Source organism: Pleurodeles waltl, chromosome 5, assembly GCF_031143425.1.
Source record: "Pleurodeles waltl isolate 20211129_DDA chromosome 5, aPleWal1.hap1.20221129, whole genome shotgun sequence".
NCBI classification, from domain to species: domain Eukaryota; kingdom Metazoa; phylum Chordata; class Amphibia; order Caudata; family Salamandridae; genus Pleurodeles; species Pleurodeles waltl.
In genome coordinates this window covers 1,212,659,990-1,212,672,286 of record NC_090444.1, presented here as the reverse complement: position 1 = coordinate 1,212,672,286, position 12,297 = coordinate 1,212,659,990, and the positions used below count along the sequence as shown (strand labels likewise).

General features: G+C 45.2%; 1 protein-coding gene across 1 annotated transcript in view; it reads left to right on the top strand.

Annotated features, from left to right (window-relative positions):
* ASCC3 (activating signal cointegrator 1 complex subunit 3) overlaps window positions 1–12,297 on the top strand; it is a 1,806,704-nt gene that overhangs the window by 146,030 nt on the left and 1,648,377 nt on the right. Inside the window, exon 4 of the mRNA XM_069235471.1 lies at window positions 5,079–5,662. Within this exon, the coding sequence (XP_069091572.1) occupies window positions 5,079–5,662 (584 nt within the window). The remainder of the gene's footprint in view (window positions 1–5,078; window positions 5,663–12,297) is intronic.

Here is a 12,297-nt window from a genome sequence, read left to right as displayed (position 1 = left end):
AAAGGTCCCTGCTTATAGTTACATGGTACCTAACCCTAAGGGCACATAGGGCACACCTTAGGGGTGTCTTACATGTAAACATAACGTAGTTTAAGACTTTGGAGCTACTTTTAATCCTAAAGTCGAATTTGCATGTAACTTTAATTTAAAAGCAGCCAGTAAGGCAGGCCTGCCTTTAAAACGACGCAGGGAACCTCAGCAGTGCACCTATGGGGGCACCACCTATGCTGCGGTCCCTAAACCTACATGCCCTACCCTATACTAGAGACTTATAGGTAGGTTGACTTAGCCAATTATAATTAGCCTAATTTGCATACTCATTTTACACAGAGCACAGGCCGTGGGACTGGTTAGCAGTACCCAGAGCACTATCAGAGTCAGGAAAACACTAGCAAAAAGTGAAAAATGGGAGCAAAAAGTCAGGGGACCTCTGCAATCAGCCGTCTTTCCACACTACTTTTGTCATAAAATGAAGTATTTGACTATACAATCATTTATTGCTGATATTGAATATACTTTGAGTTGTGAACTGTACCTACCTCCCTCAGCCCCCTCGAAGAAGCCTTGGACTGCTTGACCAGCACTACCTTTGAGAGTCAAGTGCTGAATGGGTACTTCACCCAGTTGCTCGGGACCCATAGTATGTCTGGCCTCGGGACAGCAGGCGTAAAAGACCTTAGCTCCCACAGGTGACCCCAGTAGCTCCTGCTTGCTCTGTGGCCGTCTGAAAGTGGTTCTGACCAATGTTCTCTCTAATAATTATTTGGGATGTGTGGCTAAGGAGTGTTAGTGTGCAGCCTTGTCTTGATTCCAAGAGGAACAGAGTATAGTAGTGAGCCACATTGTGGGAGATAATAGGTTTGAGGATGGGGCAACCATTCAAGATTTATTTAAACTGCCATCAACATAGAGGTTGTTAACATAGCGGTTGCTAGAGGTTGCTTATTTTAGGCTAATAGACCTAATCCTAAAAGTGTTTATGATTGATGCTTGTCAGTATTGAATGTATGCAAGTTCCACGCATACGATTCATGTTCCAAGGAGTCTGTTTATTTCACCCAAGGGTGACCAAGTGAATATAAAGAGATGAAGAAAGAGCACCCCTAAAATCAGTATTAACTGAACAACAGTGATTAAATGTTTGAAGTGTCAAAGTGATGGCTTTGGTCGCTTAATTCTAAATTCACCTGAAACTCTTACTGTCTCTTTATATTTATCTGATCCACAAAAAGCTGCCTTGAACTAATGTCTGACTCAAACAGATATAGGAGAGCAATGAAGAGGTAAAGAGAGAAGGAAAAGAAGTGTAGGCTACTGAGAGCATGCAGCAAATGTGATAAAAAGAGTAAGAAAAGACAGTCAAATCGGATATGAAGGTGACACAAGAGGAAGAGTGGAGGATGTGAGAGGAACTAATAAGAAAGAAAGCGAGTGGGACAATTGGTGACCCTGTGAAAGAGAGGGGGAAAAGGTGAGACTGAAAGATAAGTTGAAGAAGAGATGAAAGGAGTTTGAGGAAAGAGTTAAGTTACGAAGCATGGAGATGTATATTTTTAAGATCTGCTCAGTAAATATTTGTCCTGAATGTGCCCTTATGGGAGTCAGTCTCCCCTTTGGTCTCCACCTGAATAGGGAAGCTCTTCGTACATATACATTAAGGACCTCAGCCTGTCAGGCCTTAGCTTCCTTGCTTGAATCTCAATGGAGTAAAGTCTGACAAAAGCCTTTTCACTATCCACAAGGTAAAATTATGCGTATTGTCAGTGGTTGTTTTTATGCATGAAGCAAATGAAAGAGACTGTGCCACAAAATACGTGAACAGGGTGTCGTGTTGATAAGTCATTTTTTTTTTGTAACAGTGCAGCATCATCCATGATGCAGTTCTTCAGCAAGTACCTATTGAGGAAAGAAGCAAAATTACAAGCTCCAGAATGTAAAATGGTTTTAGTGGAAAAAGCCAGGTCTGGCTCAACGTGTAAAATATGAGAAGAGGTCACTGTATAATGTGGATGGACATGCACACACACACAGTCCAGAGGGAACCTAGGTTTTTGACAATTGGCAGCAAAGATGGGGTACCTAATATTTAGGATCCTTGGGCACAGGTGAGATATTGGCCATTACAAATTTACAACAGTAGCACTATTGGTCCACTTTTTATGCACAAAGTCGGCACGCATATACAATGGAGAACACAATTGGGAATAGACCTCACCAGCATGGTTATAGATCAGATGAAGGATTTATGTAGACAGGGGGTAAAAGCTTCCTAGGAGTAGGGACAGAGAGGTCCTTGCTAATTTCATTAGGGACCAGTTTGAAACACCGTGTGAAAGGGAAGAGCCTGTAGTTAACTCTGAAGCAGAAACCATCTTCGGAACCCGGGAAGAGGGCACTGTGGATTCAGACCACTTTCAGGAAAAAATCCCTTGGGTGAGTTGAGCCTAACAGACTGAGGTTGTATTTAGTTCTCCTGAATGCTAGGGCTGAGCAAGAGAAAAAGTCCAGGGAGGTTGAAAGTGATAAGCTAAGACTACCCTACTGGCAACAAGAGGCAAGGAGACAGCAGGAATGGGCCCAGTAAGAGAAACTGCAAGAGAGGCAAGAGCAACAGAGAGAAAGGGAGGTGAAACAGTGGATGGTAGCAATGACAACTCCATTTGCGATAATTGACTGTAAATCCAGTTAAGGCCAGGCTGTAGCCAAGGTTCCAAGAGATCTTGTGCATGTGCATCTGCATGTGGAAGGTCAGGACATCTTGGAATGGCTTGTGAGCTTTGAGGTTGCTTGTAAGATGCAGGCCTTGAATTAGGTGTCTAAGGCAGCTGCCCTGATGAGATGCATGCCATTGGAAGGAAGAAGGGACAGCCACAATTAAAAGAATGGTCTACGAGCTAAGGAGGCAAGCCCTCTCATAGACTGTTTGGACTAAAGCCAGCTCAGTACCTTTAGAGGTTCCGTGAGTACAATAGAACAAGTGGTGTTCCTTTTTAGACCGGGATTAATGGGGAATTGCATATTTGGAATGAGTGGGTAAGAGGGATGGAGGCCAAGGACATGTAGTCCTTAACCAGTTGATGGTGTCAGATCGACTTACCCCACTTTGGCAATACTTGTCTGATCTCATAGAGTAGTCCAGAGAAGCTTGCAGTGTTTCCTGACAGAGTTCAAAGGTGGCTAAGACAGCACATTTCTAAGCCAAAGTGACTGATTTCAAACCTGAGTCTAAGGGCCAGGGCATTTCCCATGGGCCTCTAAGAGAGCTGAGAAACAATGGTAATGGTTTGTCTGGGAAGGGGCATCATGAGAAAGGAGGTCAGGAACGTTTTTCGAAGTCCAATGTGATGGCTTGCTGTAAGTGCCACCAGATGGAACACTTCAAAAGGGATTGTTGGCAAAAGATCCTGAACCAGCAGCTACATGGTTTAACTGGAACAAATCAGAAACATCATGAGATACGAATACCCCAAAATATCTAATAGGGCTAGATAGCCGGGACTGGACTCGTATACCCGCTGGCAGGACCAACATCTCCGCATTAAACAAAAGAGCCTCAGACTTTGAGTGGGTGAGTCTATAGCGACTGAGATCCGTGAAAGCCTTAATCTTTGGAAAGGTTCTGGCTAGATTATGTGGGTCCGCGCGAAGATAAAGAATCATATCATCAGCAAACAGTTTGAGTTTGGGTGCTTGAGTAATAGGAAGGTAAATACCCTCATCTTGCCGAATTGCCGAAGCCAGTGGTTCAATAAAAAGTGCGAAAAACAGATTGCAGTCTTGTTGGACTGGGAGAAATGCCTAAAGAGCTACCCTCATAGTGATGAAAGGCTATTGCCTTTACCAGGAGTTAAGTAGCACATGCGCCGTGGTTGCAACATACTATTTAGTGATCATTAGAAGTGAACAGACATTTTCACCTGTGTCACTGGAGTAAGGCCTACTAGTTCACTCATGTAAAGTTCTGCAGCAGTGTGCTTACCTCACCCTTGCCTACATCAATTTAGTATGTAGCCCTGTGCAGTGTATGTGTGTGGTATTTTTCGTTAGTGTTTATGTGCCTGTGAATGGTACAATACATGGAAGAGTCTGGGTTACATTTTGGGAGACCCAGGGCTGACAGTAGGAGTATGAGGGGGATGGAAAAAACCTTGCCCTTCCCCAACAGGTTTATGAATTGCTGCATTTCTTTGAGCTGGGTGGGACACACACCGGAGGAAGGGAGAGCCAGCCTCTTCAGTACATTTTAAAGACTGGTCTTAGATTCAGAGAGAGGTCAGTGGAAAGGGGCCTGGCCACATCTCAGGATGGTGATAGAACTGATAAGAGAATCAAAATGAGCAGGGCTGGGACTCTTGGGTAACCTTTTGATGCACCTATCTCTGTTTCTGACATCCAGGAGTGAACAACTTGGTACTCTCATGGCCTGTGTTGTGGGGCTTTCAGAGTTGGAGTTGCTTCTGCTCTGACAGACTGCTTTCTGGAGGAAGAGCAGGGCAGAGGAGTGAACACTTCAAAAGGAAGCAGACCCCAAACGCAAATTTCAGAGACTCAAATCTTAAAACACATTTCTCTTCTCAGCAACAATAGCTTGTGAATAGGATCTCCATGTGCTGAAGTGTTTCTCCTCTTCTGTGGTTTGCACTTGCGTGCTCGGAGGATCCAAGCACTCTACCAACCTCGAAATGAGCAGAGGCTACTTAAAGCCTCAGAGGCCTGTGGCCATCTTGCAACCCTTCAAGCCGTGACACCCAAGTGGTCCTCTTAAACTCAATCGGACTTTAACTGATTTATGTATGTATTTAACGCCATATTTGTTGAGACCCATTTATTTTGCTGGTTATACCGGTTGCAGATTTTTACCTCTGCTAAACAGTGTTTTTTGTAAAAGAATATCATGCATATTTAGGTATATACTTGTTTTCCTTATACTGTGGATGCAGGTTTTTCACCTATCTCTATGATTCATTGAAAGTATGGACTTAACTTGTCGAATAATGTGCTTACTGTATTGATATTGTCACTGATAATGTCTTTGATTTGCAATTGATAGCTTGGCTGTTGCCCTTGTTTTTGAACAGTGGGAACCGACCACGGCCAAGAAGCAATTGAAAGTGGAGCTGTTTTTCTCTTCAAGATCTTTCACAACAGGGATTGCGTTGGCCAAGAGGAGACCAAGGCTATCAAGCAAATGTTTGGGCCCTTTCCCTCAACATCTGCCACCGCAGCTTGTCGGGCCACATGTTACATTACTTCGCGCTTAACAGAGCAGCAGCTGGAATCCCTTGTACAGATGTTTGAAGAAAAAGAAGAAAACCACAGAGGCTGCTTTGGTAAAAATGTAACGTTTTCACTCGAGATGTATGACTTGGAGGACTGCGAGGAGCTGCCTCTAAACGGTGATGCAGATGCGGAGAGACATGTCAGCTTTGATTTCAGCAGACACCGCAATAACCACTTGGCCGGCTTCCAGGAAAGCCCCCTCAATGGCACGGACCACAAGTCTTTTAAACAAGGTGAAGATTCTTTCCTGCTTGGTGAAGTGGAGAAGTATGTCCAGGAGACGTTACATGGGACGTCTGGAGGACCAACCGCAGAAGACCTTTGTTGCACTCTCTTTGAAATGCTTGCCTCAACTAAAAGTGATGACGAGCTTCAGAATGAGGTACAGTGTGCATGCTTATTCTCTTCATTCATTGAAGTCTTGAGCAGATGCCCAGTTTTGCTATGCTTTTTTAACATTAAACAGGCTCCTTTGGCAGGAAGGTAGAATGCCTTTGGACGTGCTCTTGTGGATAAGGATGAGCCACTCTCTGGAGCTGGAGGAGAGGACATGCCTTGTATGCAACTGAGTTGCAACACTTTGCAAATGATGTATCTGAGGATGTCTTGGGAGTGCTGTATTTCTACTGTACTGGTTTCTGTGCTCTTAAAACCAATGGGAAGCAGTAAGTCAAGGGAATATGAAGGTCTTCGCAGGTTCAGTTCTCTTGATGGGTGGCAAACCATATGTCCATAAACTGTATAAGTCCATCCCCTTCATCTTCTCCAAGCTGTAAAGATGGAGGTTAACTATGCCCTAAAATCCTCACTATCCTTTTTTAAAAATCAAATATATAGAACATTATTAGACTGCAGCATATGATTGTTGGCTCATAATGTTGCTTTTCGTCGCTTGATTGATACATGCCTGAATGTTGTTGTCATTTGAAAACGAAGTTTATTTTCCACTTTGTGATGTTTACTAAGGTAAGCAGTCTTATTCACGGTATACAGTAGAGGAGTTTTCTGCCGTTTTCAGATGTCTACGACACTTGCTTTCTAACCTATCTATGCAACACTGCTTAATCTCTTACTGCATTTCTTGTGTTTTTGTATTGCTTTAAAAATTTTGGAGGGATAATATAAAAACTCATATAATGTGGATTTGTGTTTTGGAACTGAAATACTGGCATTGTTATAAGCAATAGGAGCCAGCGTTCCACAGCGTTTGTTCTCCAACGTAGAATCTAATTTAATATTCATAAACATTCAATATCTCCACCCAGCGGTGAGAGCCAGGAAATAAGTATTTCAAAGGGAAATTGATTTCTTAAAATATGTTTAATCTAAGGACAACTTTAAGTTGCCTTTCTTGTATAAATAAAAAATCAAGTTTCAAAGCTTGTAAGGCTGTGCTTTCAAACAGGAAAACATTTAGGAAAATGTGGATTAAAAGGCAGAAGCCCCATTAAAGGGAATTTGACCCTGTTACTTTAAGGCAGCCAGCTGCTGCAACGTCCCAGTAGCTGCAAGGATTCCAAACAGTGGACCTCTGGCCCATCATATCTTTGTTCTTTAAAATATTGCTTTATTCTTACTTACTTCACTTGCTGTTTTTCTTCAATGTGCTTAATGTAAAAAAAAAATATCATGTTGTATTGTTTTCTTCTGATCTGATAGGATCGGATTTGAAAGAGCCCCTAGAGAACGTTGTTGGCAGGATTTTGGGGGTCATTCTGACCCTGGCGGCCGGTGACCGCCAGGGTCACCGACCACGGGAGCACCGCCAACAGGCTGGCGGTGCTCCCGAGGGCATTCTGACCGCGGCGGTTCAGCCGCGGTCAGAAAGGGTCAACCGGCGGTCTCCCGCCGGTTTACCGCTGCCCCATTGAATCCTCCATGGCGGCGGAGCGCGCTCCGCCGCCATGGGGATTCAGACACCCCCTACCACCATCCTGTTCATGGCGGGAAACCCACCATGAACAGGATGGCGGTAGGGGGTGCCGCGGGGCCCCTGGGGGCCCCTGCAGTGCCCATGCCATTGGCATGGGCACTGCAGGGGCCCCCTTAAGAGGGCCCCGCAAAGTATTTCAGTGTCTGCTTTGCAGACACTGAAATACGCGACGGGTGCAAATGCACCCGTCGCACCCCTGCAACTACGCCAGCTCAATTCTGAGCCGGCGTCCTCGTTGCAGGGGCATTTCTGCTGGGCCGGCGGGCGCTCTTTCGGAGAGCGCCCGCCGGCCCAGCGGAAATGTTTAAATGGCCGCCGCGGTCTTTTGACCGCGGCCCTTTGTCTGCTTTTACGGTGGGTCTAGTGCTCTGTATCTCATGTACTGCTATTTCTCACCAACAACAGTTTTTTTTTTTTTTAAACTTGTCTTGAGAGGGTAGGACTAATGAGGGGTAAGATACAAGCTAGTTACCGGGCTCCTTTGCTGGCTCCTTTGCTTTCAGGCCTCCTCAGGGGCATCGTTGCTTCTGCCCCAACTCTGTAATAAGGAGACCGTGAGTGGCTTGCTCTGACTTGCTGGACACCCTTTTGGTACCTACATAAGGTCACTCGTGCTCTTTTGCTGTTCTTCCTTACACCAGTTAGTGTTGACTATCTAGACATTTAAAGGCCTTCAAAAACATGGGCAAAGTCATGGCAATACCCTCCCATTAACTAGAGACTATCTAGCCTATTTGGGCCCTAATTCAGTAGAAGGGTATAGCATCACACCAAATGACAACAGCCCTTGCAAGACCTCTGAAGTCAGGCTGATCTAATGTTTGACAGTCACTACTTAGGGAAGACCACAGAGCAATTATGACCTTGTTCAAGGAATGCAAACAGCATTAAAGCATTGAAAGGCACATGATGGCCGGAACAGCAAGTGCTTCTCACTGAGGGTTTCCTGTTAGATAATTACAAAAGGAGCAAGATGGCTGCATCAAAAAGAGATGACTTTGTTTTTATAGTAACATTTCTAATGATTTTTGATATGACAGTTATTGCTCTCTCAAGGCAAGGCTTTTAAAAGGGTTGGGCCACAGAGGTGACAAGCACTCCCTCTCACTGCGCATGTATGTTTGGCCGGCCGTCTCTGCCCGGCCAAACATACATGCGCCAGGTGCTCTCTCCAGCCCGGCAACACAGTTGCCGGTCTGGAGAGAGCCTGCACAGGCTCCCAGTCTGCCTGGGAGCACCCTAGCTGGGCGTTTCCAGCCAGTCCTGACACTGCTTTGAGCAGTGTCAGGATTGGCTGCAGGGCAGGCTGGGAGCCTGTGCTTGCAGCAAGACGCAGGAGAGGAACGGCGAGGAGCAAGATGAGTGTTTGTATTTTTTTCTATTTAATTTATTTGAATGTTTATGCCTCTCCCCAGTGCTCCACACTGCGCGCCGCGCCACCCCTTCCACCCCCACGAGTCGCTCCCGATCCTATCATTGGGAGAGATCACTGTCATGGAATGATGCATATAAACTAGGCTTTATTTCTTTCCTTTAGAGCACCACATTTATCAATAGACCTACTGATCCATGTCGAGCCTCACAATATGGTTTCTTGGAGCATTAATGCAGAAGCATCTTCCTAATATTGACTCTTGGCCTTTGCATAACATTCAAATGCCAATCGGCATACCCAGCCCACCCTCTCCCCAGCCACTGTGATTGCACACGACAATCATCTGCTAAGATGATTTTACCCTTCTGGTCAAACAATTGTTTTTCATTGAACCTAGTATAGGCTTTTGGTTTTAGTTATACACTGTTTCCAAATGTCTCATTTTGCTTGTGATGGGTACTACATGCATTATACCTAAGTAATGTGTATTATTGGTTGCTCAGAATATTCATAAAATACTAACTTGGAATATCAGGTGCATGGGATTCATCCAGAAAAGGCATGGCATCCTCTCACCTCAACTGCCGAAAAGCAAAAATAGTTTGTCTACAAGAGACCCTTCTCTCCGCTGCTGATGCTGTCAAATTACATGCAAAATGGAGAGGACCGTTATTTGCCACCTCATACTCTGCCGTTGCATGTGGAGCAGCCATTTGTCTGCATGCAGGGATTATATTTGAGGCATCTGAGACCAGAATAGATGAGAATGGTTGATATGTTTTTGCTCTGGGCACACTCGATGGCAGAGTACTGGTACTAGGCATTATCTAAGCCCCCAACCCAGACCAAGACGTTTCTGGTGCACCTTTCCACTGTATTAGCTGAGTGGACACACTTCCCCCAAATGCTAGGAGGAGACTTTAATGCGGTCATAGATTTAATCTGGACCACTCCCATTACCGAGTGTGACCTCTGTTAAACAAGCCATGGCCCTAGGGCAATGGGTTGCAGGAAGGTGCCTGTCTGATGCTTGGTGCGCTCTCAAAGCAGAAATGCGTTAAAACTCTTTCTACCGTCAAATAAACTACACATCCTCCTGGACAGGATCCTTTGCTCTATACCATTAGACATGTCACGCACACTACCTAGGTAAAAAAAAATGATCAGACCACAATCCACCAGACCTGGGGCCAAGTCCCAACCCCAATACCGACATTGCGTTTACACCAACAATTATTGGAAGACATTGTCTTTAAGGACACCTTAGCGAAATCCATCCACACATTTCACAGAAAACGCTAACACCACTTTATTCTCGTTAACGGAATGGGAGGCTTTTAAAGTGGTGATAAGAGGGGTGTCCATTAATACTCTGTAGGCGCATGGAGAGCTGTCCTCCTAGACCTTCCTCACACAGAGACCCAATTGCAACTCCTTGAATGTGAATCAATATTGACTGATGCACAAGCAGATTGCCTACAAGAGGTGAGGATGAAATATGCAGAACTCCTTGAGCGCCTCAGGGTCTTCGACTATGCTGCATACACACAAATTCCACGCAGAAGGAGATAAAGCTACAGAGGTGTTGTCGGTGGTCACACCCACACATACTGCACAATGCAGGTGGATATACATGATGCCTTCCACTAGTACTGTATGGAGCTATATGATGTTTCCCTGATACCTGGCAGCATAGATGCCTTTGTTAACAACTTGAGACTACACCATGTATCTGCTACAAAACGGGAGAACCTGGGGTCCCCTCTGACGCCTGGGGAAATCTGCCATGCTATCAATTAAATAGCTCACAGTAAAACACCAGAGCTAGATGGGCTGCCTGTTGAATTATATGCCACATTTGCTTCTTGCCTAATTCCCGAATTGGAGAGGATTATAACGCATCACTAGACGCGAGCTCACTGTCACGCACTACCCGACAAGTGCTGGTCACATCCCTACTAAAACTAGGTCGCAACCCAGAAGGCCTATCATCTTATCAACCCCACTCTCTTCTCAATACCAAATCTAAAATATTAGGCAAAGTGTTTGCGGGAATTCAAGCACACACACCTCCTTCCACGCTTCCTCAGCTGATTCAGACTGATCAATGTGACTTTATTCCCCGATGCAGCACCTCTTTAAATATCCAGCACCTTTACCAGATGATGGAAGCGGCACATGAACGCTACCCCAAGGTGGGCTGCCTCTCTCTGGATCTTCAGCAAGCATTTGATACACTAGGTTGGGACTATATGTTCTCTGCCTCTGCAAAATTCAATATTCCCCAAACCTTCATACAGTGGATCTGGCTCCTATATGCTAACCCCACAGCCAGAGCAAGGACCGGGGCACACATATCCGAGCAATACTCAGTGTCCCACTGCACTAGATAAGGGTGCCCACTGTGACCACTGGTATTCGTCTTGGCTGAGGAACCACTGGCTCTCCAGCTTCGCCAAATGGCCCTCACCTGTGAAGTTCCACAAGGACCTAAAGTCCATACTGTCTCCTTGTTTAGAGGATACGATTCTATACATATGAGATCTTGACATGGATTTGCCACCAATCGCAAGCTTGCCACAGTTATTTGACAAACTGTCCGGTCTACTGATCAATCCCACCAAATCCCATTCATTTTCCTTCCATAACAGTACATTACCTCAAGGTCCATACACTATACAGATGGCATTCCACACCTTCCGGTATCTGGGCATTAAAATTTTCAGCAGCCCTGAAGACTTAATAGCCAGAAATCTTGTCAGAGCTACTACTTCTCTGAAATCCCACATAAAATTCTGGGTCACACTGCCACTGACAGGAGCAGGCTGGATAGCGCTACCAAAGATGGTGATGTTACCCTGCTTGCTGTACTACTTCGTCAGTTTGGCCGTTGTCATCCCAGCAAAGGTTTTTAAATTACTAGACTTACTTTTGTTCGAGCTTGTGGGGGGATACAGGGCAGAGTCAGCCTATCCAAAATGCAACTTCCACCAGGTGAGGGGCTGGGGTGCCCCTAACTTTAAAGCCTATTGTTTTGATGAGGCAGCCCCAATGGTTATTGTACTGGTTAGCAGGACATCACTTAGACGAAATAACTTATGCGTGCCAAAAGTGGAAAGGGGGTAAACTCCACCAATGATTACTACCCCGGACACTGAAACTGACCTGTCTCCCATTACTACTCCGTATTGCACTGACATACTGGACATGCGCTACTCACTATGCAAACTCACCTCCCACCTGTGCCTCTACTATACCTTTCAGAGGTTTTCCCACGTCTCAAGGCACACTCACAGTGACTGTTACTGCCCTGGGAGGAGTCGGGGATTACGACAGTGCAGACGCGTTTGTGGAGAGCACACTTACGTCACACCAACAATTCACACAGCTAAATAGGTTACCAGGATTCTTTTTTCTGACACACACTACTGTTACTCAATACCTGCATAGAAACAGGACCCCACGGGGAACTAAACCTACTACTCATACCGTAATTTAAACTGCCTAAGGCATGGGGTACGGTAGACACTTAGTTAAGTGACTTTTCAAGGGAATATGCAGTCACATAAACACATCCCTGGACTCCTTACTAACCAAAAGGGAAGACCGCCTGGCCCACTCTCTGCATAACAAGGAGCAGCACTCTATTTTATAATACCCATGAAAGATCTCCCTTAATTCACGATCTAAATTCAGACAATTTTCAGTT